This window comes from Crocodylus porosus, unplaced genomic scaffold (assembly GCF_001723895.1).
Source record: "Crocodylus porosus isolate Cpor-Errol unplaced genomic scaffold, CroPor_comp1, whole genome shotgun sequence".
Lineage (NCBI taxonomy): Eukaryota > Metazoa > Chordata > Crocodylia > Crocodylidae > Crocodylus > Crocodylus porosus.
This window is the reverse complement of record NW_017728931.1, coordinates 100,208,440-100,236,427: the sequence shown is the minus strand read 5'-3', so window position 1 is coordinate 100,236,427 and position 27,988 is coordinate 100,208,440. Positions and strand designations below refer to the sequence as shown.

At 42.5% G+C, this 27,988-nt stretch overlaps 1 protein-coding gene across 2 annotated transcripts in view; it reads left to right on the top strand.

Moving 5' to 3' along the window:
- Positions 1-27,988, top strand: part of CTTNBP2 (cortactin binding protein 2) — a 151,968-nt gene that overhangs the window by 100,155 nt on the left and 23,825 nt on the right. For both annotated transcript variants that reach the window (XM_019543425.1, XM_019543426.1), the window contains exons 7-12: positions 6,644-6,794; positions 12,170-12,424; positions 17,026-17,143; positions 21,226-21,501; positions 24,911-25,006; positions 26,129-26,208. In XM_019543425.1, the coding sequence (XP_019398970.1) occupies positions 6,644-6,794; positions 12,170-12,424; positions 17,026-17,143; positions 21,226-21,501; positions 24,911-25,006; positions 26,129-26,208 (976 nt within the window). The remainder of the gene's footprint in view (positions 1-6,643; positions 6,795-12,169; positions 12,425-17,025; positions 17,144-21,225; positions 21,502-24,910; positions 25,007-26,128; positions 26,209-27,988) is intronic.

Sequence of the window (27,988 nt, the reverse complement as noted above, 5' to 3'; positions counted from 1 at the left end):
AAGAGATAAAAAATACATCTTGGAGAAACAAAACAATAGTAAATTGCACAGAAACTTAGGAAGTTTACTTAAACAAACTATCTATGCACAGGGCAAGATATCAAGATAACCTAAGGATAACCCAAGGTGTGCGGGATTCCTTATCTCAGAACATTTAACTGAATTAAGCAGTATCAGCACTTTTGGTCTTTGTCTGTTTTTCTAGTCAAGTAAGCCAATTACTTCTACAATAACTTACTCTCCTGTTAGAAGAGTATGGTGAAGGACTTGGACATGTGAGTATGCTATTAACTGTTTTTGCAACAATACTACACTACTGACTCGCATTCAGCTTTTGGTCTAATATACTCCACAGGTCCTTTTCTACAGTACTTCAGCTTATCACTTTTTTCCCGTTATACGTTTGGCTGCTCCATCCTAAGTGCACTTGTCCTTATTGAATTTTATTTTGAATCATACTATCCTTGATCCATCCATGTTCATGTCATCTGCAAATTTACTGATGTGTTCAGTCAGTTCCATCTTGCAGGCGGTCAGGGAAGATATTTAACAATACTGGACTTACTGGGATGTGAATGGTTAAATGATTAATCGTTTAACTGATCAGCTCAGTGATAACTGGTTCTAGCTTATTGGTTATCATTTAGCCTGGGGCTGGGCACAGTCCAGGAGGGAAGTGGGGGAAGGGAAGCCTTGCGATGCCCCAACAGGAACTGGAAGGGGGAGAGAGAAGTGAAGAAGGCAGGTGGGAGAGATGACATACCTAATAGCTAGCTATGCTACACAGAGGGAGGGAGGGAGTGAATAGTGAGGAGCAGGGGAGGGAACATGGAGAGGTTGCCTGCTCCCTCCCTAACAGTGTGCCAGCACCTGCAGCAGGCTGGTAAAGCCCTGGATGGCTGCTGCTTGCCTGCCAGGGCTGTGTTGCCTGCCTTTCCCCTCCCTCTCCCTCCTGTGCTGCTGCAGCTGGCCCCAGAAAGTTGTGCCCCAGTGGCTGTAGTCCCTCACTGACTGCTGCCCCCTGGGGTTTCCTGGGCTATACTGCCTGCCTGGCAGGACTGATTTGGCCTCCAGTTCCCCATGCTGCTGAGGGCAGGTGGGTGCAGCCCCTCCTCCATGGCAGGGCAGGGCAGGTGCCAGCCCAGGACTAGATGCTCCTTCTCTCCCCACTTCCCCCCCAAACTTCACAAAGCCACAGGGTGGAACACAGTGCCACCATGCCTATCCCCATCCCTGCACCTGACCAATCGTTTAACCTGTTGTATTTATTTAATCGGTGTTTAGATCCCTCACTGGACTCAAGGTAGATTTTGGGGAGGCCCACTAGCCATCTTTTCCCAGTTGGACAATGAATCATTGATGAATACTCTTTCTGCACAGTTATCCAGCCAGTTAGGTAGCCACCTCATAATAGTTTAATTTAAACTGTTCCCTTAGTTTACTTTTAAGACTGTTTTAGGAGAGTATGGTGAAGGACTTACTATAAAGTTGAGATATATTGCATCCGCTGCTCTTCCTTGTCCATAAAACCCATCATCTTGTTGTATAAGGAAGTGAGGTTGTCAAGACCTCGTTGGCTGTTCTTGGTTACCTTGTTATCTTCTGGGTGCTTGAGACAGATTCCTTGATGACATGTTCCAGAATCTTTCCAGGTACTGAGGTTAGACTTACTGACCTGTAATTTCCTACATCCTCCTTCTTCCCTTTAAAAAAAAAAGTGGAAATCAGATGGACATGTTTCCAGTTTTCTGGAATGTTATCTGATTTCCTTGAATTGTCAAGAGTCAGCTTTTTGGTGGACAAATTGTATTATCGATCTCCTAAGGAGTTATTATTTTATAGTTTGTGTTGATACCACTGGATTTATGCCACTGGTAGAAGACAACAATGTCTATGTGTGTTGTTTTTTTTTAAAATAAAAAAGTCTCTGGTTTTTTTTTTTAACTTTAAGTTTTCTAATGGAAACACTGCAGAGCTTCACAGCTGTTTGTTTTTCAATAGTTGCTGCTTTGTAGGACTGCAAACAGCCAGTAATTTTGTCAGAGAAATAGAAATTGCCAAATATTTGGAGACAGGGCTGTAAGAGTTGGTGTGTATTGTCTCCTGCTGCACCTAGGAATGCTGCCAAGAAAAACACACTGCCTGCTTGCTCCCATTCTGTGTCAGCTCCTAGAAATGAGGTGATATGGCCACTTCAGAGTGGTGCTGACTCTGCTCCTCATGTCGCTTCCAGGCTTCCTGTCTTGGGCTTGTTTATTAGCAGCATGTTCAGTGCTGCTTTAATTACCCTACATTGCCTCACATCTGGGAGTTTCTGTTCCCAGAATAGGAGAACAGTTCTCCCAGGAAACAGGAAATTCTCCACAGAATTTCCTGGCTTGGCCTAGAGCCAGTGTAGGCATATCTTAAATAGGAATGGTCAAAACATAAATGTTCCTCTGTTAATCATAGCCAACCAGTACTTAAATCCCATGTTTAACTAGACTCCAAAGTGAGGGGGAGCTTGCTAGGGAGCTTGCCTGGAAACTTTCCTTCACTATAAGCAAGCTAGCAGGGAAAAGGAAACCTTTCAGGATCAAGGAGCAGCAAACAGGCCAGCTTACAGGGGAGTTTGGTAGGGAAGGTCTGCTTGGAAAGAGGAGCAGGAAGAGAGAAGATTAAGAGACCCAGAGAAATAGCTGGAAGACATTGCAATACCAGAGCCATTGCCAGCTCTTTCTCTGCTTGCACCTGTGAGTTGTCTGTCTAGGTTGAACTGCTCACTGTCGAGCCTTCCACCCAGGTCCTGGTTTGGTGCTTCCAGTGACAGCCAGGTGGGGGAGTGCTTGTGATGCGAGTGATGCCTTGTGGTGGTGTCCCTCAGGGACCAGGCAAGACAGCTACAGGAGGAAGTGGCAAGGCTCTGAAGATCCTCTGCCATGAGGACATCATCAGTTCAGTTCTAGAGGAGACTTCTAGGACTGCAGAGAAAGGACTGCCAGAGGCAGTGCTAGAGAAAGAAGAGGGCATGGATTCCCAGGAAGGTAGATGCTGAATGCTTGTGATCTTTGGCCCCAAGCAGAAATCTCCACCGGCAGTAATTTTCCTGGAGAACAGATATGGAGCCCTTCCCATTGGTGGAGGCCAGGCTGGGCATCCCCAAGGTTGGGAGCATTGAGAGCACAGCCACTAAGAGGAAACAATGGGAGGGTGGTTGGAGGGTTCCTTCTGTGGCAGGTAGAGGAATCCATCTGCTAGCCTGACCTGTTGTCTCAGGAGGTCTTCTTGCCTGGAACCCACATCCAAGATGTTGCAGAAGGATTACTGAAACTCACTCAGCCCTCTTGACTACTATCCCATGCTGCTCATCCATGTGGGCACCAATAATACTGAGCAAATCAAAAGTGATTATAGGGCTCTGGGTGGAAGGGTGAAGGGGGCAAGGGCTCATGTGGTGTCCTCTTCGATCCTTCCAGTCAAGGGGAAGGGCCCAGCCAGAAGCAGATGCATCCTGAAGATCAGTGCATGGCTGTGTAGATGGTGTCGTCAGCAGAGATTTGGCTTCTTTGACTGTGGGATGTTGTTCCAAGAAGGACTGCTAGGAAGAGATGGATCCAGCTGACAGAGGGAAGAGCATCTTTGTAGACAGGCTCACTAACTTGGTGAGGAGGGCTTTAAACTAGGTTTGCTGGGGAATGGAGATCAAAGCCCTGAGGTAAGTGGGGAAGCAGGTGACCTGGAGAAAGCACAAGCAGGAGTGGTCAACAGGCAAGGCTTTTAGTCTTACTGAGGAAGTAGAGCAATAGGTTAATTACCTCGTGAATGCATAGAGCCTGGGAAACTATCAAGAAGAATTGGAAGTCCTTGCATAGTAACAGAACTATGACATGATTGGAATAACAGATTTGGTGTGGGCTCTCTTGCTCTCTTACATGATTGGAGCACTATCGTGGATAAACATAAGCTGTTTAAGAAGGACAGGCAGGGGAGAAAAGGAGGAGGAGTTGCACTGTATATAAAAGAGTTTTATGATTGCTCAGAGCTCCAGTATGAAACTGGAGATAGGTCTGTTGAAAGTCTCGGTTAGGGTTAGAATGGAAAGCAAAAAGGGTGATGTCATGGTGGGTGTGTACGATAGCCCACCAGACCAGGAAGATGAAGTGGATGAGGCTTTCTTCAAACAGCTAGTGGAAGTTGCCAGATCACAGACCCTTATTTTCATGGGGGACTTCACTCACTCTGATATCTGCTGGGAGGGCAAAACAGCACTGCATAGGGAATCCAGGACATTTTTGAAGACTACTGGGGACAACTTCCTGGTGCAAGTGTTGGAAAAGCCAACTAGGGGCTGTGCTCTTGACCTGCTGCTGACAAGCAGGGAAGAATTGGTGGGGAATGTAGAAGTGGACAGCAACTTGGACAGCAGGAACCACAAGGTGATTGAGTTCAGGATCCTAAGGAAAGGAAGGAAAGAGACTAGTAGAGTCAGGGCCTTGGACTTCAGAAAAGCACACTTTGACTCTGCTGGGGGAGTGATGGGCAGAATCCCCTGGGAGGCTAGTCTGAGAAGGAAAGGAGTCTAGGAGAGCTGGTTGTACATTACAAAAAAACCCAAAACCTTATCAATGGTGCAGGAACAAACCATCCCAATACACAGAAATCCTAGTAAGTATGGCAGAAGACCAGTTTGGTTTAGCAGGGAACTCTTCAGTGAGCTTAAACAACTAGGGGGGAAGGAGTATACAAGTATTGCTCAGGCATTCAGAGATGACATCAGGAAAGGCAAAGCACAATTGGAGTTGCATCTAGCAAGGAATATGAAGGATAACAAAAAGGGCTTCTCCAAGTACGTCAGCAACAGGAGGAAGATCAGAGAAAGTGTGGGTTCCTTACTGAATGGGGGAGGCAACCTAGTGACAGGTGATGTAGAAAAGACTGAAGTAATCAATAGCTTTTTTACCTCAGTCTTCACAGGCAAGGTCAGCTCCCAGACTACTGCACCTGGCACCACAATTTGGGAAAAAGGTGAGCAGCTAACAGGTTCATAGCCAAGTACTGAAAGAGCAGGTTAGGGACTATTTAGAAAAGATGGACGTGTACAAATCCATGGGGCTGGATACCCGAGGGTGCTGAGGGTATTGACTGATGTGATTGCAGCCACTGGCTATTTATCTCTGAAAACTTGTGGTGATTGGGAGAGGTCCCAGATGACTAGAAAAGAGCAAATATAGTCCCTATCTTTCAAAAAGGGAAGAAGGAAGATCTAGGGAACTACAGACTGGTCAGCTTCATCTCAGTCCCTGGAAAAATCATGAAGTAGGTCCTAAAGGAATCTATTTCTAGGCACTTGGAGGAGAAGGTGATTACAAACAGTCAGCATAGATTCACCAGGAGCAAGTCATGCCTGGCCAACTTCTATGATTAGATGACTGGCTCCATAGATGCGGGGAAAGCAGTGGACATGATATACCTTGATTTTAGCAAGGCTTTTGATATGGTCTCCCACAATATTCTCGCCAGCAGGCTAAGGAAATAGAGGTTGGATGAATGGTCTGTAAGGTGGATAGAAACCTGGCTGGACTGTCTAGCTCAGAGGGTAGTAGTCAATGGCTTGATGTCTGGTTGGTAGCTGATATGAAGCAGAGTGCCACAGGGTTTGGTCCTGGGGTTGGTTTTGTTAAATATCTATCAACAACCTGGAAGATGGTATAGAGTGCACCCTCAGCCAATTTTCAGATAACAACAAGCTGGGGGGAGTAACACACACACTGGGAGGGTAGGGCTAGGATTCAGAGAAACCTCAACAAATTGGAGGTTTGGACCAAAAGAAATCTCATGAGAGTTGATAAGGACAAGTCCTGCATATTAGATAGAGCAATCCAATGCCCTGGTACAGACTGGGGACTAACTGGTTAAGCAGCAGCTCTGCAGAAAAGACTTTGGGGCTACAGCGAACAATAAACTGAATATGAACCACAGTGTACCTTGTTGCCAAGAAAGCTCACAATGTGCATACATTAGTTGGAGCATTGCCAGCAGATCGAGGGAAGTGATTCTTCCCTTCTGTTCAGCACTGGAGGTCACATCTGGAGTCCCAAATCCAATTTTGGGCCCCCTGCTACAGAAAGGATGTCAATAAATTACAAGGAGTCCAGCGGAGGGCCACAAAAATGATTAGGGGGTTAGGGTACTTGACTATTGAGGAGAGGCTGGGAGAACTGTAATTATTTAGTCTAGAAAAGAGAAGACTGAGTGGGGATTTAACAGCAACCTTCAACTACCTGAAATGGGGTTCAAAAGAGGATGGAGCTAGACTGTTCTCAGTGGTGGCAGATGACAGAAGAAGGAGCAGTGCTCTCAAGTTGCATCAAGAGAAGTTTAGGTTAAATATTAGGAAAAACTCTCTCACTAGGATGATAGTAAAGCACTGGAATAGGTTACCCAGAGATATTGTGGAATCTCCATCTTTTGAGGTTTTTAAGACCAAGCTAGAGCCTTGGCTGGGATGATATAGTTGGAAATGGTTCTACTTTGAGCAGGGGATTGGACTAGATGACTTGCTGAGAACCCTTTCAACCCTAATTTTCTCTGATTCTATATACCTCCTATTAAGTCATCTAAATATTTTTTCATTGTATTGTCCCCTTTGTGTTTCCATTTATAGGTGTGCAGAATTATTAATTATGTACCAGGCTGATGTTAATCATGCTGCTGAAAGAGGACAGACACCTCTCTACCTGGCCTGTAGAAATGGAAATAATGAATGCATCAAACTCTTGCTGGAAGCTGGAACAGATCGAAGTGTGAAAACCATTGTAAGTTTTAAAAAAATATATTAAGCTACAGTATGACTACAGAGCTGAATAACTACAAAATTAAGAATGTTTCACATGGAATTCTTAAGTCATCTTTAGCATCCAGTATATTTAAGACTTTTGAAGTGACTCTTCCATATTGCTTCATGCCACTGTTTTCTTCTTCTTTAGGGTGCATATATTCCCTAAAGCAGTCACTTTTGTACATTAAGCCTTACAAATCTTAAATTCACTGTGCAGCTTCTTGCCTACCATGTTCTTGGATAGGACTATAGAGACAGAGATGAACCCATCCACTTAACATGCTTTCTGTTGCGGTGTAATACATCCAGTGCAAGGCTTTTGGATGTTTTATCTGATAGCAGATCATTGTTGTCCTTGCAGAAAGCATGTTTTTGAGAAAGACAGTAAGAAAAATTCTTTTAGATAGACAATTAACACAAAAGAAAAAAGAAGCTAAATATGAATGAGATGGACAGCTTTTAAATGAAAAGATAGGCATCCCCATGTTTAGTTGTGCCTGACTATTGCTTAAAAATGTGAATGCTGATATATGTAGGATTTGGGCTGTTCAGAAATACTAATATGTAGGTAGGTTTGAATATATTGCAACCTTTAAAATACATTCTGGTTCCTGATTATTTTTATGGTGAGTATTTTTGTAGAAAGTTAACTTAATTGGTTTTGAAATCAAAGGAAGCAGTGATGCAAAAAAAACCACTGGGCAACAAGTTGCCTTATGGCAGCATGCATCAGGGCATGTTATTAATTGCATCTCTGATTCACATTCAAGGAATGGAGATCATCCAAAGAATTTGAACCCCCAATATCACTACTGAAAACCTTGCCCACTTCCTTCAGAGTGCTCTCCATTTATTCAGTATTGCATTTGTGCTGCCATTGGAAAAATGTATAGCATGTGTTCCCACCTCTGTGGGAACTGCTTCCCTACTTAGTGTCCCAGGTAGTCAAGTCTGTGAACCCAGCCCTTTCAGGTAAACTGTCATTGTTAAAACAGCCCTGAAGCACTCTTTGTTGTAAGGGGTGTATGAAAATAGCTGTTGTGTTCTGTTCTTGGGGGGAGCATGAAAGGGTGGAAGGTTCCTTGTGTTGTGTTCTTTGTGCCATGTAGTCAAGCCCTACTATGAAGGGATGGTGATAATTGAGCAAATAATAATTTAAAAGTTACATTTGGAGAGCAAAAACTGCAACACCTTAAATAGTAATATTTCAAGGTGTTTCGCCCTTTAAAATGATTTCTCTGTGGCTGTCTATTTTAAAGAGGTGATGTTTTAGCCTTATTTTGCTAATAGTGACTACATTATAAAAGAGAAAATTATATAAGAGTTGAATCAAATGAGCACAAGTCTTAGTCATTTTCATTCAGTGTTAAAGATAAATAGCAACAGGTTGGTAGCTAGAGTCTTTGATTTCAAAAGGAAAGTATGAAAAATTAAGGGAGGTAGATAAATCAGTTGGACTGAGGAGCTTAAGAGTGAAGGAAGCTTAGAATTTCAATAAGTAAAGGTGCAAAAGTTTTGATACCGTTTTTGGTGTTAAGGAATATACAGAAAGCTGTTAGAGGAAGCAAGGTTAAAAAAACAAACGAACCTGTCAGTCTAACTGGATGTCTTCAAAACATCCTCAGATAGATAGCAATAGCATATGTAGGGGACACCAGCCCTTGGCGCAGATTTGGTAAGGGTGCCAAAATAATCCCTTTCCCCATGGAGTCTGCACCCCAGCAGCAAGAGCAGCCTCACAGCATTGTTCTGGCAGCAGTCTGAGCTGCTACTGCTGCTGCTATCCAGAGTGGGTACAGCATGTGGCAGTAGCCAAAGCTGGGCAATATTTTTTATAGGACTTCTGTGCCATCGCCGTACCCCCACTCCCTACAGTGTTTGCGCAAATTGCAAACCTGGCTTGTTACACCAAAAATAGACACAGACAGATAGAACAGATGGGTAAGATAGGGTGTAAGCAGAGAGCCTACAAAAGGTATATCTTGGTGGCCAAAAGGCGCAAAGATAGCGAGAACTGCCAGTGGTCAAGCTGAGGTAGACCTTCTGAGACAATTTAAACAAATAGCAAACATTTATTTACCCATAACAGTAAGAATAATAATAAAACCCCCAGAAGCATAACTCTGTTGTTGAAGGGAAAGAGATTGAATGAGGCCTTAAAACTAAATAAATAATGTGGTTTTCAAAGTAATGACGGTACTAAATATAGGAGCAAAAGTAGGATGGGTAACTAGAATGAGAGAATGGAAATAATAAAAAAGGAAGCAGAAATAAAACTTGGAGAGTTTAATGTATTCAAATCTAGGGGACTTAATTTCTACCATAAAATACTGAAAGAATTGCCACATGAAATGGTAAATTGTATAGCAAAGATTTTAAATAAATCTGTTAAATTAACAGGAATGATACTGTGTGACTGAAGAATAACAAATGTAGCACTTTTTTTTAAAAAAGAGAAAAAAATGGTTAGACTATTCCTTATAATAAACCCTTAGTTTAGGCTTCATAGCATGCAATGTTTAAAATAAATTTGAAGGTAAATGTTAGTTAAGATATGAAGGATGAGATGGACAATAGGATGAAATGCAGTCTTGATTTACAAAAGTTACATTACGTCCAAGTAACACAATATCTATCTTTGATAAGAGAACTTTCCCTAAACAAAGGAAATTTATAAAGCATTTGACACAGTGCCACAAAGGACATCATTAGTTAAAATGGGAATTTATACAATAATTGTAAGGTGGGCAAGGAACCGGCTAGCAGAAATCTAACAATGGGTTGCATTGAAAAGTGAGCTACCAGGCCAAAGGCGGTTCCTGGTAAAGTTCCTAAGGAACAGTGTCGGGACCCCTGTTTAATGTTTTTCAGTAATAATCTTGGCACAAAAAGACTGCAAGAGAAGAGTGCAATTTGTACTCTTGGTAATGACAAGAAGTTTCTAGGCATGCATGGAAGTCAGCGTTATACAGAAAGCCTTGCATGACCACAAGAACTGGGGTGAAATTTCATTGTACAGTAAAATCCTTGTTATCCAACATTCTACAAGCCGTAACACTCTGTTCACCGGAATTTCTGTCCAGCTGGCCGTACACAAGGGAGGGGGGAAAGCTCTCACGCGCCAGCTGCCCCTGCCACCCACCACCCTGTGCTGCCGCTACTCCACATGCAGCCACCATCACCACCCTGCTCCGCGTGTGGCTGCCGCCACCTCCTCTCCCTCCGCTTCATCTTATCTGCCTCAGATAACTAGAATTTTTACATAACCAGTATCTAGCATTGCCCCTCATGCTGGATAACAAGGATTTTACTGTACCAAGTCCTGTCAGTAACAGGATCTTTTGCTATAAACTAGGAGTTTTTCAACTGGAAATGACTGAGGAGGTTAAAGATCTGGGTGTATTGGTCACTTACAGGATGATTATGAGCTACTGATGAGATGTTCTAAGGCATCAACCCATGGGTCACAACCCAAAAGTGAGTCACAAGAGTACTTGAAAGGGTTTTGAATAGTCGTAGAAAAACATGGTAAAATGTGGGTTTCCTCTTGCGGGCTGGCAGCCTTCTAGCCTGCAAGGAGCTTCTTGGGGCAGTGGGAGGTAGAGGGGCACACACACACTTGTGCACATATTTAGCCGACATACACCCAGGCATGGTAGCTGCAAATTGCACAATGATAAGTGTCACTTGGGAGTAATGGAACGCCAAATGTTGATATTTCTGTTAATGTTTTCCTGTTGATGTTGATTTCTGTCTTCTGCTTTAACTTGTAGTGTATTATAAGTTTTTTGAGGCCAAAAGACTTCTGTGTTTTCTACTTTAACTACTTACTGGGTCAGGACTGGCCATCAATGTTTACAAATAGGTCCTGGTACAAAAGTTGTTGAGAACCACTGCTGTACGGAAGGCAAACACACTCCTGGAATGTTTCTGATGAAGTATTTCCAGGAGAATGAGAGAGAGAAGTATTAGTACCATTGTACAATGCACTGGGAAAACTTTATTTGGAATATTATGTGCAATTCTAGTTGTCCATGTTCAAGAGAAAATAATTTCAACTGCGATATGTGCAGATGAGTGGTACTAGGATAATCGGGATTTGAAAGTCTGTCTTATGAGAGAAGATGAGAATGGTTAGGCTTATTTTGCCTAACAAAATAAAAGGAGATGGATACAGTTTCTTTCAATATATCCAAGGGAAATATCAAGAAAGAAGAGGAGGTTCTTAAACTGAATCAGAAACAAGTGGATATGAATAAATTTAGGCTGGAAATTAGAAGATTTTTAGGAATTAAATAGGGAAGTTCTCGAACAGCCTTGTAATGTGAATATTTGGGCAAACTGCCTAACTACTTTTGAGAAGTAATTTAAGAGGGTCATGAAAGAAATAATATGAAATTATTGCTGTTATAGCAGTGAATTGGATTCCACATGCCTTCCAAAACCATTTTCCTAATCAAGTAAAATCTGAATATCAAGTATTCCTGGAATTAGAAATGTGTTTCTTCAGAAGAAATTGCTGTAGGACCTGGGTGAAAATTTAATTGGGTGTGAAACCAATAGAATAATCCTGAGTTTTATTGAAGTATGTGTTTTGCTTTGGTTTTTTGTTTTCCTGCTAAACAAAGGAGACTGGAAAACTGACCATGCTAATATACTATTTGTCACCTATAATGGTTAGGAAGCTTGTCTAGCTATCACAAAGATTTTAATTAAATTAGAAGAAAACATTGGAGAGCTAAATTCAGACTATTATCTATTTGCCTTGTTTGCCTTTTAAAACAAGAAGAATTGAAAACGAAAACTGCTTGCTAAAGTAGCTGCACTGGCTTTCTTATACCTGTGCAGACAGAAGCCAACTTTTGTACATGGAAAAAAATGATTGTATAAAATAAAATAAGTAAATAATGAGTTCAGTAATCTGACAAGGGTCCAGTAACAGATTTGTATATTAACTTTGTAAATAATGGAGTTTTTCATCATAATTTACTGCAAATTTACATCATAATGCAAAACATTTTTGCAGAGATTTTCTTGGCTTCTGTTTATCTCCACTGGGTTATGTTCTTAGTGCATCCTTACGCCCCATATGATATAATTAAACAAATGTATTTTCCCAAGAAGCGATCACCTACCTATCCTCTTTATTATCAAGTATCTCACACAATTATGCACTGAGCCCAGCATATGGACTGTCTTTCTCAAAGCTGGGACATTATTTGTAGCTTAATCCTGGTGTATTTAAAAGATTTATAGTGAACAGGTCCAATAAAAGCAATTATTAATACAAATTCTATAACCACTTTTCTGTGCGTGTGATACAACTGTGGTTTTTATTTTTTGTATGTTCAGGATGGGTGGACACCAATTCATGTAGCTGTAGATTCTGGTAATGTTGACAGTCTCAAGCTCCTTATGTACTATGGAGAGCCAGAGAATGGAAACTTTATGAATGATGCAGAGCCTAATTCAGACTACTTTGACTTGGAGTGCAATCAAGACAGCTACAGCAGTAAAGCAAAGCCTGTTGTTTCTGCAGATCTCATCAACCATGCTGACAAAGACGGCTGGACTGCTGCCCATATTGCAGCATCAAAAGGCTTTAAGGTCTGTCTATATAAGTGTAACTTGGTAAAGATTAAATTACTGTTCCATTTATTGTGCATATACTTAATACAGCCATAATGAGTTGCTGATGTATCTAAACGTATATGTTCATAGTTAAAAAAAATCTGCATTTTGCAGATACAGTCTCTGGTCTCTCTGTGGAAAATTATAACACAGAAATTCATGCAATAACAACTGATTTAGTTTCTGTTCTTTGGGCAGGCTTTTCAGGAGGAAATGAGCTGGTTAGCTGGAAAAACTGTGATTGCTGGCAAAAATCCACTCTGACCTATTGCACCCTGCCTGACTCTTGTAATCCAGGCAATTTCTTGACACACAACTACTGCAACATTTGGCATCAAAAGCTTCCTTTAGCTAACTTTGAATGGGTAGGGGATTTGGCATTTCTTCAAATGGAAAGTAAGAGTTGTCATTCAAATCTGAATCTATTTTCTAGAGCACTGCTTTTCAACCTTTTTAGATTCAGGACACCCCTCAATAGACTCAAGCCACTTCTCATAAAATACCAGCTCTTAGCTTTCACTTATTTTTGACTGTCAAGAAATAATAGACCAATTCTTCTGTTGCAGAAAACTCAGGCCCCTGACAGATGTTACACTTAAGATGTGATTTAACCAGTTGTATCTTAAGTAGTAACCCAACCACATGTTTAGGCAGTTAATGGCACAATAAATGGAAAATAAGTCACAAAATTATGCCACAAAATATGTGGCATCATGCTTTAAATTGAATGTATGGCAGGGTCCCCACCCTGTAGCCTGATGCCAGCTGCATGGAGGAGCTTTGAGACCAGCCCCATTACAATCCCAGGGCTCAAACCCACAGTCAGCTGGCTGTTGGTCCCGGGCTCAGGACCTAGTCAGAGCCTTGAACTTGCTTTGGTGCAGCCCCAAGGCTGAGACAGACAGAGTTTCCAGCCAGCCCTGATGTGGTCCTGAGCTAAGACAGTCAGCTGATAGTTGGTCCCAGCCCATGGGTCACACCAATTTACCAGGTACTTGGTCAAGGATAATGATCCTGTGTTCCTCCTGCACTGAAGAGCAGTAATGGTGTGATTGGGTTCTCTTCCCTGGTCCCAAAGTTGCACATCCTGCAATGCATGTGTGGCACAACAGGAGGCCTGATTGTTGGGATCAGGAGACAAATCCCATCACAACATGAAGTGAACATATGCCAGGGTCCACAGAAGGAACACAACAGGTCAGAATGTTTTAGATGCTGTGGATTCTTTCTTGAAATGTCTTAGCTTATCTTGTGAATTGTGTGCAGGTCAGGTGTACATGTAGTTCCTGAATTGCATGGTACCTTTAAAAGGATACCATGGCTCCCCCAGGTGCTATAAATTCCTGGTTGAGAATCACAATACTAGAGAGAGAATGGAGCAGAGAGGTTATTGCTGAAAGTGCTGGAAAGAAATGTTGGGGAAATATTTACACAGTACTGTTCAAGATTTTAAAAGTGACTAGAGGTCTGCCCAGCATGGGGGGGGAGGGAAGGGAAACTCCCACCGGAGGGCTTTCTGCTTCCTGTAGCACAAGCCAGGCTGGAGTCACCCCAGCTCTGCTCCTTCTGCAGCTCTTTGCTTCCAAAAGGGGCATGGGGAACACACTCCCTCTTTCAGCCTGGCACAGCCCACCAGTGGGACTTTAGTCTCCCTGCAGCTTGACCCCAGCCTGACTCCAAGCTGCAGGGAGGTGAAAAGCCCTCCAGTAGATGTTTTCTCCTCATGCCAGGCAGACCCCAGCTGGGGTGGGGGGGAGTGAGTGCAGGGCTGGAGAGGGGTTCATTCCCCCCCGCCCACCTTTCTCTGAGGCACACAGCTATGGAAGCGGTAGGTCTGTGGCAGTTGTAGCCCAGGTTGAGCTGTGGGGGGAGGGAAGTGAAAAGCACCTTGGTGGGTGCTTTTCTACCCCCACCCCCCTCCATACTGGATAAAACTTGGATGGGGGAGTGTGTTTTCCACCCTTCCTCTTGGAGGTGGATGACTGAGGAGAGGGTGGAGCTGAGCTTATCCCAGCCTAGCTCAGAGCTGCGGGGGGGAGGCAAAAAGCTCCCCAGTGGGGGCTTCCCACCTCTTTTGCGCACCCCCCTCCCAGCCACAGACCCTGGCTGGGGGACGAGCCAGGCAGCAACAGGGAGAGGTGCATTCCCCCACTCTAGGAGGCAGAGGCTGGGAAGAAAGTGGGACTGACTGATCCCAGCCCCGCTTGCTGGGCTACAAGTGTGCAAACAATAAGCCCTCACCATAGCAGCTTTTCTTCCCTTTGCTGTAACAGCCTAGGCTAGGGCAGCCTAGGGATCTGCTCCTCTGCCTGCTGCCAGGCCCAGGAAGAAAGCAGACTGGGGAGCAGAGGCTTTAGTGCCTCAGCTCTGTGACAGCTGGGGCAGGGCCAACCCTGCTCTGCTAGAGCAGACAGTATGGTGCTGGGATGCTGGGGGACTGTGAGTTAACTTGTGTCAGGAGGGGATGTGAGACAGAATTTCCTTAAACCAGTTTAACGTAAATCAAGTCTTGTACTACAGGCAACAAGGTTCATCTTAAATTGGTTTTGGCCATTTTGAAAGTGGCTTATGTGCACTGCACTTCTGTTCTGTTACAGGTTTAAACCAGTTTGCAATCACTTAATCTGGTGTATGTGTAACTTCTGTCCCTAGCCTTGGTGTCAAGGTTCTTGCCACAAAGACCCCTACATTATTAAAGTTAAGCTTCTATACATGGTGGAGATATTGAGGCCTGAGCACGTAGGGGCTTTTTTTCTTTTTTTAAACATGTTGAAGTGCTGCAGCACTGGGTACTTTGAAAAGTGTGCAGTTGTGTAAGTGGCGAAACGCATATCAGCACACAGAAAATGGCGGTGGTATGCTTTTGAACTAAAGTACCTCTGAGGTTTTAGTGCTTTAGTTCAAAAGTGCACCGCCACTATTTTCTTTGTCGTGATGCACATTTCACCACTTATACAACTTCGCACAGCGCAGCACAGCACATATCAGCTCGTGTGCAAAGCAGACTTGATTAATTGGCAGATCTCCAGCGTGTTGCAGGACAAAAAGGTACATGTATAAATGCCCTAAGTGCCTAGTTTGTACCAAAGCTGAAGTTTAATCCAGAGTAGAACCTAATCTTACACCTGCGTTGCCAGAGAAACCTAATCTGGTAGTCCTACTCCGGCTATGGTACATACATGCTATCAGCACTGAGCCCAGGGCATGCTACATAGTTGGATTCAGTAAAACGACCCATTTAAATTTCTCAGTTGAAATGGTTGAATTCTAGTTCTGTGCCTCTTACTTGTTCTGCAAGTTGGAGAAGTAACTATATAAATGTGTGAAATATATGTTTGATACACTATTCTAATGATGTGATTATAGCACTGAGGGTTTTTCTGCATGCAGTTAGTCTGCACATGAATGTTTTTGTATCCAGCTTGTAAATCTGTTTGGTTTTTTTTTTTACAATATAAAGTCATTTTACTATAAATATTTCACTTGGTTTCTCAATCTACAAACTTTAAAGGGGACTTGATGTCAAGTGTTGGCAGTATTTCATTAGGGCAACAGGTAAATGCTCTTATTCTGAAGATATTGCAAATTGGGATTTCATAGCAGTGTTGCTGTTCTTCAGGAACATCAGATTTGTCTGTTAAGAAAACAAACGCATCTGTTTTTAGAATCATCTTGGTTGACTTATTTCTAACGTTCACTTGTACCTTCACTAATACTTTGTGTATTGCTGAGTGAACACTGATTTCATAAATCTGAGTAACCTTGACATTAGTGATTGCTCGGTCTCAAATTTCCATTTTAATATAATGCAACAATAGTCATTATCATAGAATACTCTGCAGGAAAGCAGAGTACCAGACAAAAGTGTGCAAGTTGATAAATCTGGCTAGATTTTTAAAAGTTGCTGAGTACCGCCAGCTAGAGACCATGCTCTTCTTGACTTGCTGCACACAAGGAAGAATTGGTAGGAAATGTAGTAGTGGATGGCAACTCAGGCAGCAGTGACCGCAAGATGATGGACTTCAGAATCATGGGGAAAGGAAGGATGGAGAGCAGTAGAGTAAGGACCGTCACTAGGAGAGTAGTAAAAGACTGGAACAGGTTACCCAGAGAGGAGAGTAGTAAAAGACTGGAACAGGTTACCCAGAGAGATAATAGAATCTCTGTCCTTGAAGGTTTTTAAGACTCAGCTAGAGAAAGCTTTGGCTTGGATGATCTAGCTGGGGAGGGTCCTGCTTTGAGCAGAGGGCTGGACTAGATGACCTCCTGAGGTCCCTTCCAACCCTTATTTTCTAATTCTCTGATTTTGTGTATCCTGAAATCTAGAATCCTGGCTGGAAGCACGGTGTTTGAAAAATTTTGGTGTGAAAATTCAAGCCTGTGATAAAATACATTGCAATCTTTACTATAGGTCTACAAGAAATATTGTTTGCATTCTTACACCTACTAGTTCCATTAAGTGGTTCTTTCTCTGCATATTTAAAAATGCACATCCAGGAATTAAAAATCAGAAATCTAACAACTGATTAGATTTCCATTAAACAGTAATACAAGTAATACAGCTCTTTTCTTTTCAGAATTGCCTAGAAATCTTGTGTAGCCATGGTGGACTAGAGAGTGAAAGGAAAGATAAGTGTAATCGAACACTGCATGATGTTGCTACTGATGACTGTAAACATCTCCTAGAGAATTTGAGTAAGTAAGAAATTTGTGAACATCACTATATCAAAATATTTACTACCTAGCACCCTGCCAAACTAATGAAACATTAATGCACTGTTACCTTTACAAAAAGCCTATGTTTTTTCCTCCAAAAAGCCTTTTTTTTTTTTTTTTGTTTAAGTGTGCAGGGAAACTACTCCAATTTGTTTATAATAAATATAAAAAAAACTATCGTATTGTGAACTATTAGATAATTTCTATTCTGTTTTTCGTAATTCTATAAAATATTTTATTCCCTTGAAAAATGTGTTGCATAAGCCTAGAAACAAATGTAATGCTTTGGAATTTGTACATTTAGTATTAAATATTTTTTCCCCATTGGAAGTTTTACATGTTAGTTCTTTCATTCTTTACCTCCTTTCTTCAGATTCTTGGTGCAAAATCCCTGTTTTCCATGGCCTATGAATATCTTTTCCTACATCCAGATCATCTTTGGAACAATATTATTCTTTTACATAAAGTTTAAACAAAATATCAGAGACTACCTTTTTATAGTCTCCCAACTTCAAGATCTTCTGTAACAGCAGTTCTCAATCTTTTTGTACCAGGACCCATTTGTAAACATGGATGACCAGTCCCAACCCACTGCCCCCCCAGCTCCCCAGCATGTGGGTCAGGAAGTATGCATGTGAGGTGTGGGGAAGTGGTCATGGGGGCGTTGGGTGAGCAGCCTTTGGCAGGCTGGAATTCTGCCAGCCTGCAAAGGAAAAGCCATGGTTTCCCACATTTTTCTCCTTTAAAGGAGAATCCATTTTTAAAGTTTATTTATGATTCTTTCTTTCGACCCATGGGTTGAGAAACTTTTCTGTAAGACCCCTGTTGTCATTTTGCTACTCTTTCAACTCTTAATAAATTATACCTGACTGCTTCCCAGCTGGGTCTGGTAACTGTACAGAATTGGCTGGTCCTGGGCCCCCTGACTGTACAATAAATACTCTTACTAAGGCACACTACCTTCATTGTACTCTATAGACCTGTTCACTTGTTTTCTGCCTTTGACCTATGGGTAATCCATAGGCCCATAGATAATCCAGCTCCCCTTCAAATTCACTAAGTATTGATGGATTAATCTTTTTTTCTCCTTCACCATTTCCTAGTGTTCTTTTGCTAATTATGATATACACTGATGAGCTGGCCTGCAGCTTTTAGGTTCTTGTGCTTTTTTCCACTGGATAATATCATGCTTCCTTGTAAACAGCATTCCATCTTAAATTATTGAGCTTTTGCTCCTTGATCCTCATCTCTGGGTTTTTCCAACAAGAATTTTCCCCATCAGAGCCCATAAACTGCTAGCTTGCACCAAAGCCTCTGTACTGTTCTCATCAGCCCTTGCTCCACATCTACATAGGTCTTTTGATCTCCCCATCATTCCTGAATCATGTCAGAACCCTCTTACCTCACTTTAGATGCCTGGAACTCATCAGAAGGCCATGCCTTTAATACATGTTCCACTTTTGAAGCATGTGTTTGAATAGTCTTTTCCCTGATGTGGTCTGACAGATTTAAACCAAAACATCTCTGAACTTGCTGGAGTTGCACTGGTTTATACCAGCCGAAGATCTGGCCCTTCAGTGCTTGTGAAAAATAATGTGACAAGCTCTGCTATAATGAAATCGTTTCCAAGACAAGCTTGTATCTTTTTTGCAACCACACTTCAGTATTTCAGAGTTATTTTATGAAATACTGCTTTTGTAGTAAATATGAAAGAGGGCAGGCTTTCGATCTTACAGAGATCTTTAATGAGCTTCATGGTATGAACAGATCTTAGTCTGCTACTGCTGTAGAATTAAGCCCCGCTTATAAGACCACAGCAAGATAAAGAATCTGCTGTGCTATGTATGTAAATTTCCTTCCCTTGTTTTACTTTTATTCACCATAAAAAGTGTAGGGGGAAAAATCTATGAACTTTGCACACTTAACTTTTATTATCAAACATATTTTTCTTCTATTCCTCTCTCCAAGAATAGAACCATTTCTCATCAAAAAATATCACTAGCCTTCCCTTCCACTTGACTTCTTTAGCTAATACATACTTTTCTGGAATGAAAGTATCTAATAAATAGGAGATAAAAGATTAAGTCTTGTTTGAGTAGTATAGGAGTATTTTTACAACTTATAAAATAAATGGAATGATACTGAATGGGTGTGTCTACATGTGCACTTGATGTGGGAGCAGTTTACTCAAGTGCAGGGAAGCAGGAACAGATTTCCTGAGGCCCTGCAATAGGCCCCTGGTGCCACCAGTGGGAGCTCTAGGCTCCAAGGGCTGGCACGGAGCACCAGGCCAGGAGACCTGGCTGGGGCTGGAGCACTGAAACCTGCTGCCAGGGGATGCCTGCTTCAGAGGTGGAGACAGTGTCCCCTTGCACCGGCAGCAGGAAGCTCCTGGTCCTGGCTCTCTGATCAGGGCCAGGGGACTTCAAAAGAGCTGTAAGGGAGGGGCAGGTCCCAGCCCCCTGCCCTGATCCACCAGTGGGGCACATAGAAGCTAGCTCACTGCTAGCTGACCCACTAGCAGATTCGGGTAGGGGGCTGGAACCTTCCCAACCCCTGCAACCTTTTCCAGGCTCTGTGCCTTGATCAAATGAGGGCACAGGTCTGGGACCTGCCTCTCACCATGACAGTTCCCAGCCTCCACCTGCAATCACAGGATGGGGGCTAGAGCACGTGATTTACAGCCTGTTCCCTACCCGATTCTGTGATCATGAAGCTGGGCAAGGAACTGCATCCGCAGCCTCCACAAGCAAGGAGCTACCAGCACTGGCCCTGTGGTCACAGAGCCACAACTGGGAGATAAGGATATCCCAGCCCCCACTTTTGGATCACAATCTTGGATCAGGGGGCTTGGAGCTCCCTGCTGCCAGGGCAGGGGGTCATAGTCCATGCCCAGGCTCCAGTGCCAGAGCCTGCCCCACCAACAGGCAGCTTGTCAAGGCAGGGAGCAATCTCCCACCCACTGATGGCTGGCTGAACACGAGCAGATGCTCCTTGTCAGACATCTACACTACTGGTACTGCACAGTAAGTAATCACAAGTAAATTTGCTACTTGCATTTGCAGGTAGAAAATGTACTCGGGATTAGCAAAGTTTACTGCACAGTAAGCATGTGTGCACGTAAACTATGCTACTGCACAGTAAAGCATCCCTGGTAGACGCACCCAATGTGTCATATATTGTATTTCCGTGAATCCAAGATGACCTTAAATTTAAAATGGACCTTTCCCCAATGATTAGATTCATTACATTTGAAAATATATACATTTATTATAATTTTATATATATAAAATCTAATTATTGGAGGGGCCTCTTAACTTCATCTGCCACACCACTGCACTAAAGGAAGCAGTGGCAGGCAGTGGGAGAGACAGGTCGTGAGGGGTTCAGGCAACTTGACCCCTCTCCCTTGCCCCCTGCTGTCTCCACCTCCTCCCCCACAGCCTTTGCCCTTCCATGCACCGCTGCCACTCCACTTCTTACCTTTGTTCCAGCTCTAGCAGGCTCCATCCCTGCTCCTGCCGGGGCACAGAGAATATGCTTGCTCTGTTTCCAGTCAGACATGGTAGCAGCTGTACCCTCACCTCCTGGGTTTCAACCAGAGCTACTGTTAAGCTGGACTTGAGCCATGCTCTGTACCCCACGCTAGAGCAGAGACAATGTCTGCCAGAGCAAAGGTAATTAGCTGGGGGTGAAGGGAGCAGAGACTAAAGAGGGGATAGTTGGGAGGGTGCAGCTGCCTGTGCTCCCAGCATCCTGTACTCAAATACAAAATGAGGAGCTCTCACACCAAGTTAAATGGAGGAAAAAATCCTTGTCTTGGATTCAAGTAAATACAGTAATAATTTATAGTTTAGTTTTGGTTTTGTCACTCAACTGTTTTGTGGTAGTAGACAGTGCTCTGCCATTGTATTCCCTCTCAAATAGTAGTGCTTATAATACTACTGTTCTGTATAGGGCAGAGGCAGAAATGCCAGTTATCATCAATTATTATCTGTAAATAATTTGTTTATTGAATTTCCAGATCTTGCCATCTTCAGTTCTCTAATTGTTTTTAACAGATGCTCTTAATATACCTTTAAGGATTTCAATCAATGATGTTGAACCAGCCTACTGTGGTACAGGGGATTTTGACATGGAAAATACAATATGTGCTTTAAATATCCGCAAGCAAACATCATGGGATGATTTTTCAAAAGCAGTGAGTCAGGCAGTGACAAACCATTTCCAAGCAATCGCATCTGATGGATGGAGGAGCCTAGAAGACCTGACATTTAATAATGCTACAGAATCGAACATTGGCCTCAATGCAAGCAGTATATTATCTGTCAAACTAGGTATTGCTCTTATTACTGTCAAGAGAACCAAAATTTTTGGTTTTTGCTTATGTGCATTGCATGACATGTTTAATTCCTCAGCTATGGATATCCTAGAGTACATGGGGCAGCTTCTGGGCTTAATCAGTCTTACCATAGCTGTATTTTTACTCACTGAACTCTTAATGTAACAATGCCTTTATTCCCTTGGAAAAGAATAAGATAAAAATATTTGATAAGGTTTCTTGATATGCTGCAGTACCTTAAAACAAACTTTAAAACACCACCTGCTTGAAAACTTTAAAACACCACCATCCTTTAGTGGTGGTTATACACATGGTATAGTACAGGGGCAGGCAGTTATTTAGGGTGGAGGGCTGCTTAATGAGTTTTGGTGAGTTGTTGAGAGGCACGTGGGTAGCCCTGACCCTTGACAGTTGCTCTGCCCATTTGTCCTCATCTGGGGACCAGAAGTCCCACCCTCTAATTCCCAACCTTTGCCGCCAGAAGTCTCTCCTTTTGCCTCCTGGAAATACTCCTTTTGGGATGGGGGGCTGCCATCTTAGAACCAGAAAAAAAAACATTCATACACTGAAAGTCAAACACCTACTATAACATATTTTAATTTTATTACAAAAAATATTTTTGTTATGATTTATGTTTGTGTTGTATACCTACAGGTGATTGCATAATTCTTTGTGTTGTATATCGTGGGGGGGTATGGTGGGGCGTGGGTGCACTTGGTAGGATGTGCGTGCATGTACAGTGGGTGTGGGGGATGTATGTGTGGTAGGATGTGGGAGGGTATGGGGGCGTTTATGAGGGGGTGTGGCTGTGTGGGAAAGGTATAGGGTATTTTGGGGAGTTTGGGGGCACATCTCCTGTGGGTGTGTGAGGGACGGAGGATAGGGGGATGTGGGGACATCCCCCCCCACACACTCTCCCCATGACAACAGCAGGTGGGCACTCAGGGCGCAGGTGCCCGATGGGGTACGGCTGCGGCCAGTGCTGCACATCACAGTGAGGGATGCATCCTCCTGTATTCCCTGTATCACCAGCATGCCCTGCCGCTCACACATAGCCCCTGCTCTCGCACAACACAGGAGAGAAGCCCCATGTGCTGAAGCCGGCTGCCTTTCTGGCCGGGGCTGCACAGCACTGGAGAGAAGTGCCAGGCACTGGAACTCACTCCCTTCCCAGCTCCCCAGGGGAAGGTGCCTGGGGCTTCCCTCCCCTACAGCTCATCCCCCACTGAAAAGGCAGCTGGCTCCAGCAACTGAAGCTTCTCTGGCAGGGAAGGCACCTGGCTCCAGCACTTGGGGCTTCCCTCCTATGCTGTGCAAGTTCAGTGGCTATGCATAAGTAGGAGGAAGCACCAGCAATACAGGCAGCCCAGCAGAGGATGCGCTCCTGGCTGCGATGTGCAGCTCTGGCCGGAGCCGTGCCTTGCCCGCTGCTGCTGCCACAGCCTGCTGGGGCTGCACACCATGGGGGGGAGTAAGGAAGGAGTGTGGAGGAGGGTTCCCGCACCCCTCACCCTCACTCACCTAAATGCTGCCCACCCCAGCTCCACACTGCCTCCACTCCCTGGCACACAGACTCTGCGCTGCCACCAGCTCCACATTCCTGCCCTGTTGCTTCTCTGCCTGGAGCCAGCAGACTGGGGAAGTGGAGCAGGCCGCTTCAGCTGTGGCAGCAGCAGCAGCCCTGCATGGAAGCTACACACCGGCTGATTGGGCCCTTCTGCCCACAAGGGTGGGAGCAAGGCAGTTGGGTATTGTTGGGTATTGTAATGGGGGCTTCCCAGGACCAATTCTGCCTTTGGCCCACTTGCCTGTTTATGGGCCAACTGCCCACCTTCGCCTGCCATGACTTGATGTTAATTAATTAATAGTTGTTAATTAAGCGGGAGGCTTCCCATTTCTTGCCCCAATGCCAGGGGATGCTATCTGTGGCTCCATTCCTCCCCTACACCACAGCCCAAGCCTTGCAGATGGTATTTATAAATTTCTCTCTATGTTGGGGTCTTGGCTGCTATGGGCTTACCCCTTCTCTCTCTAGCTAGACCTGTCAGTCAAAAACCCACTAATCAGGGATTGACACCAAGGCTCTAACTCTCAAAGACTCACTTGGGCTCCAGCACCCTCTCTGGCACTGAGGTCTGTTCACCCTCAAGTATTGTGCCCCCTCTGGCACTGGGGTCCTCTTACCCCTGAATGCTGCGCCCTCTCTGGCACTGGGGTCCACTCACCCTCGAATGCTGCACCCTCTCTGGCGCTGGGGTCCCCACACTGAAGTAGGTCTCCAAATGAGGCCTCTTCCCCAAATAGCCTCAGCCGAATCCTCCGGGTATTAACATCCAACGCAAAACATAGGCTTCTATGGCCATAGAATTGAAAACAGATAATAAAGAAATAAGATAGGCAACATGCCTGCTTACTTTAGATGGTCATGCATCTGGCTCACAAAGTAGCGTATTCTTCCAGCAGAGACTGTAGATGCAGCACCACGGTCATTGGACATCCGCCTCTCTGGCCTTCTCCACTTGCCGTTTGTAGAATCCTAGCCTTCCTCTTCCTGTCACCTGACTGGTTGGCAGGGCTTGAGCTTTAACCCCTACTTTACCGGCTGGCCGTGACTGGAAGGTTCTGGATTTAAAGGGACCACCTTGTCTCTTAGTAACAGGACTAGGCTTCCCTGTTACAGGTATGTTTGGAGTTGTTTGTACACATGGGCACCTCGCTCCTACCTTCATGGACAGAATGGCTGGGCAAGGCACAATTTGTTGGTGGGCACTGTGGGCCGGATGAAAGTGCTTGGCAGGACAGATTTGTCCTGTGGGTTGTATTTTGCCCACCCCAGTGTAGTACAAAGCTGTCCACTACACAGCCACTCCAGAATAACCAAACAAAAAAGAAAATTCCTTTACAGCCTGATTAGCATTATCTTTTGCCTTTGTGTATGTAGTTATTAGTGGTAGGCATTTTTAAGATGCTCCTATTCTGATCTGATATAGTTTTACACAACAAGTAAATACAAATTGGAATGCTATCATTGGATGTTTATTTTGTGGTGACATACAAGGTACAGAACTATGGAAAATCAGGCTTTGCTTTTGAAAGCAACCTAATATACATTCTTGGATGGACTCAGTTAGCCTGGTTTTATTTCAGTGTTGACATTGCATAATTTAATTTAATATGGGCAGTGTTTATTAAATAGCAGTATATTGTATTGTATTAATCTGCATACCACAGTGTTCCAGTATTGAAAACTGTATTTTTAATAATTTGTAAGAAATGTCTACCTAGATCTTATTTGTTTGTCAGAAGAGTACATGTACACACCTTGTGTGTGCAGGGAGGTATGCTGTGGGTGAGAAAGACTCTATATAGATACAATGTTTATGTGCCTTCTTTCTTTCTTACAGGAAATGTTTCATGGTCACCAGGTCAGATTTTTCCCCAGCCACCATGGGAGTTTTTGAACAGGAACACAGCTGAAAACATAACTGTATTTTTGTTTGGTAAAGGCATTTACAGTTATTTTGTTATGTAATATTTTAATATTCATTGTAGATGTTGTGAATTCTTTGCTCCTTTATCATACTAAAGAATAAAAAGAAGTCTCCTCTTAAATGTCAGATGAAGCTAGTCATCTATAAGTTAGTTCGGTTAAAATGAGAACTGCATCTAGAGCATTAAAAAAAGAGGTAGCATTTAGCTGAGTTTTTGGTTGTAACCATGTCAGTCTAAAGACATAGGCAGGAAAATTTCTTTGAGTAGATGTGTTATCTTCCAACTAAGTAGTTGGAAAAAAGTTCTTAGCAAGCTTTTGGGCACAGTCACCCTTCTTCAGGCATGGGGAGTCTCTGCAGGAATGAGAGAAGCCAAAAGTGTGACAGGATGTCAGTGAGAATGCAGTTAGGTAGAAATTAGAAAGACAAAAGGTAAAGCATGGAAGGGAGGGGGGAGAAAGCAGGGGAGAAGAAAAAGGCTAACGGGAAACATTATATTGATAGAATACGAATACAAGGTACAGGGCAGAAAAGAGGCTGTCTGTGAAAAAGGAAATAGTTGGAGATCAGGAAAACAGGAATGAGAGAAGCTAAAAGTGTGACAGGATGTCAGCGAAAATATCCTGTTTCTACCTATTTACATTCTCACTGACATCCTGTTACACTTTCAGCTTCTCTCATTCCTTGGAGTCTCAGACCAGTAGAGACTCCCTATGTCTAAAGAAAGGCAACTGCGCCCGAAAGCTTGCTGAGAACTTCTTTCCAACTACTCAATGGGTCTAATAAAAGATATCACATCTACTCAAAGGACCATGCCTGCCTGAGGTAGCATTTAGGAACTCTTATTGTCGAGGTTGCCATGATTTTGAGGAAAATGAAGCTTAGCACCTCAATTTCACTCTTGAATTGACCTTGTTTATATTGTTTTAAAGCTGTTTTCTGTTCCACTCTGCTGGAGTCCCTTAAAAATGTTTGCATTATGCCAGTTATTCTGTTCCATGCATCAGATCTCTGTTTCATGGTCTTCAAGATGTCACTGCATCTGGCTAGCAAATACTAACTTTGTGTAATTACACCATTATTTTTGCAAATAATGAGGATTACAAATGTTATCTAATGCATTTTTTAAAGGTCCTCAAGAAGGCTGCCTAAATAGTGTGACTTATGCATCTATGATCCATCTTCAGACACTGCAGAATTATCTCAGGCTGGTAGGTACCAAACCACTGTTTGTTTGTTTTCATCTCTCATGGATTTGGGAAAACTTCTGTGTTATAAAGATGGGTAGAGATGGATTTTTTCAACCTGCAAAAATGTACAGGATTCACAAAACCCTTGCATTAGGGTGGTAAGCCAGATCTTTAGAAAAACTTTCAAAGAGGAATTCTGAGAAAAATGACTTTGGGGTCGGTTGAAATGTTTCATTTCTATTTTGATGTTTGTCATTGCTTGTTTTGGGGGTTTTTAATAGAATAAATAGCTTTGTTCTGAAAATGTTGAAATGAAGCACTGACATTATAGGGACTGCTTCTGCAAATATATTTCTAAACAAAACTTTATAATATGATTTTGTGAAGAAGTTCTTTGTTTTTTTTCAAAATAGCATTTGGCAAAAATTTTAATGTAAATTTGGACTTCTTCAACACAGTATGCAGTCCTCAATTTCTGCACCATTCTTCCAAAAGGTTCCTTTAATGAAGTATCAACTTTGTCATAAAGAATATTAAAAATCCACAAAAAAATCAAGGAATTTCAAATATAAGCATTTCTCATATTCGTTAGTAGTAAACATTGCGCTGCATTTAATACTCCATCTTCTATTTATATTTTATTTGTTAAATAGTGAACTCCATGTGTTAGCAACTTTGTCTTTCCCACCTGAGCACCACCAGGTTCCTGTTCATCATGTGATTTTTATCTGTTACATTATACATACATTAACAATAAAGTGCAGACATTCTGTGTCCAGTGTATGTTTCTTCTTAATATTAAGGAGGAAATGTTGATATTTTGTTTTATATCATAATTGCTTTGTTTATTTGAAGTACTTATAACTAGAAATAAATATTACTGTGAAGTAGGATGCCTGAACTTTTTTAATGAAATTAAATGAATATTTGGCTGAAAAGTATAAAACGGAACTAGATTACTCAATCTTTCACAGGTTTAATAAAGTCTGTATTGTGGTCACTATTTCATTAAAAACACACTTAACTCAGTCTCTGGACATTGGACATCTAAAATTGGCATACTGACATTTTTTCATAGTCCTTTAATTTCCTCAGGATTGACACTACTGTTTTGCCTTTTTTGGTTTTATGAAGCTTGTGTAGTATTTTACTTTAAACAATTTTAAGGGTTTTTTAATGTGTGCTGTCAGAACAATAGTATCTAAACCTAAAATAACTGTTTTTAAAGTCATTTTTTTCAAAACGTTTCATCTTTCAGCCCCTTGCTTTGTCTCAGAAAAAATAGCTTACTAGATTAGAAATTAATTTGGTAATTTTCATGTTTTTACTAGCTACTAACTGATTGATTGACTGAAGCAAGTATTAAAGTATTATAAAAGCATGACATATTGACAGCTTTAAAGATTAAACTGAATTTTGATCTCTAATTCATCCATAAAGTATTTTATAAACCATTTCTCACTCTTATTTAACAACAGTTTGTTTATACAGTTCATATGCTTTGAACAATGTCAGTTGTTGGCTGTGTGAAAACTGAATGAAAAAGAAAATGTGGATGATTTAAGTTAACTTTTGGTCGTCATTGCTTTAGTAGTGATGGAGCCAACTCAAAACTAATTAATACATAAGTGAAATTTTATCTCTGGAGCCCTCTGCTGGTATTCTATATGATTAGCAGAAGCTGCTATAAATGTCAGTTTCTTTTAGCATTTTGGTAAAAATAAATAGTTTGTATGCTTCCTTAAAATCAATTGTACATCAGTGCTGAAATTCTGGAGTCACCTGATTTTACAGAGTTGAG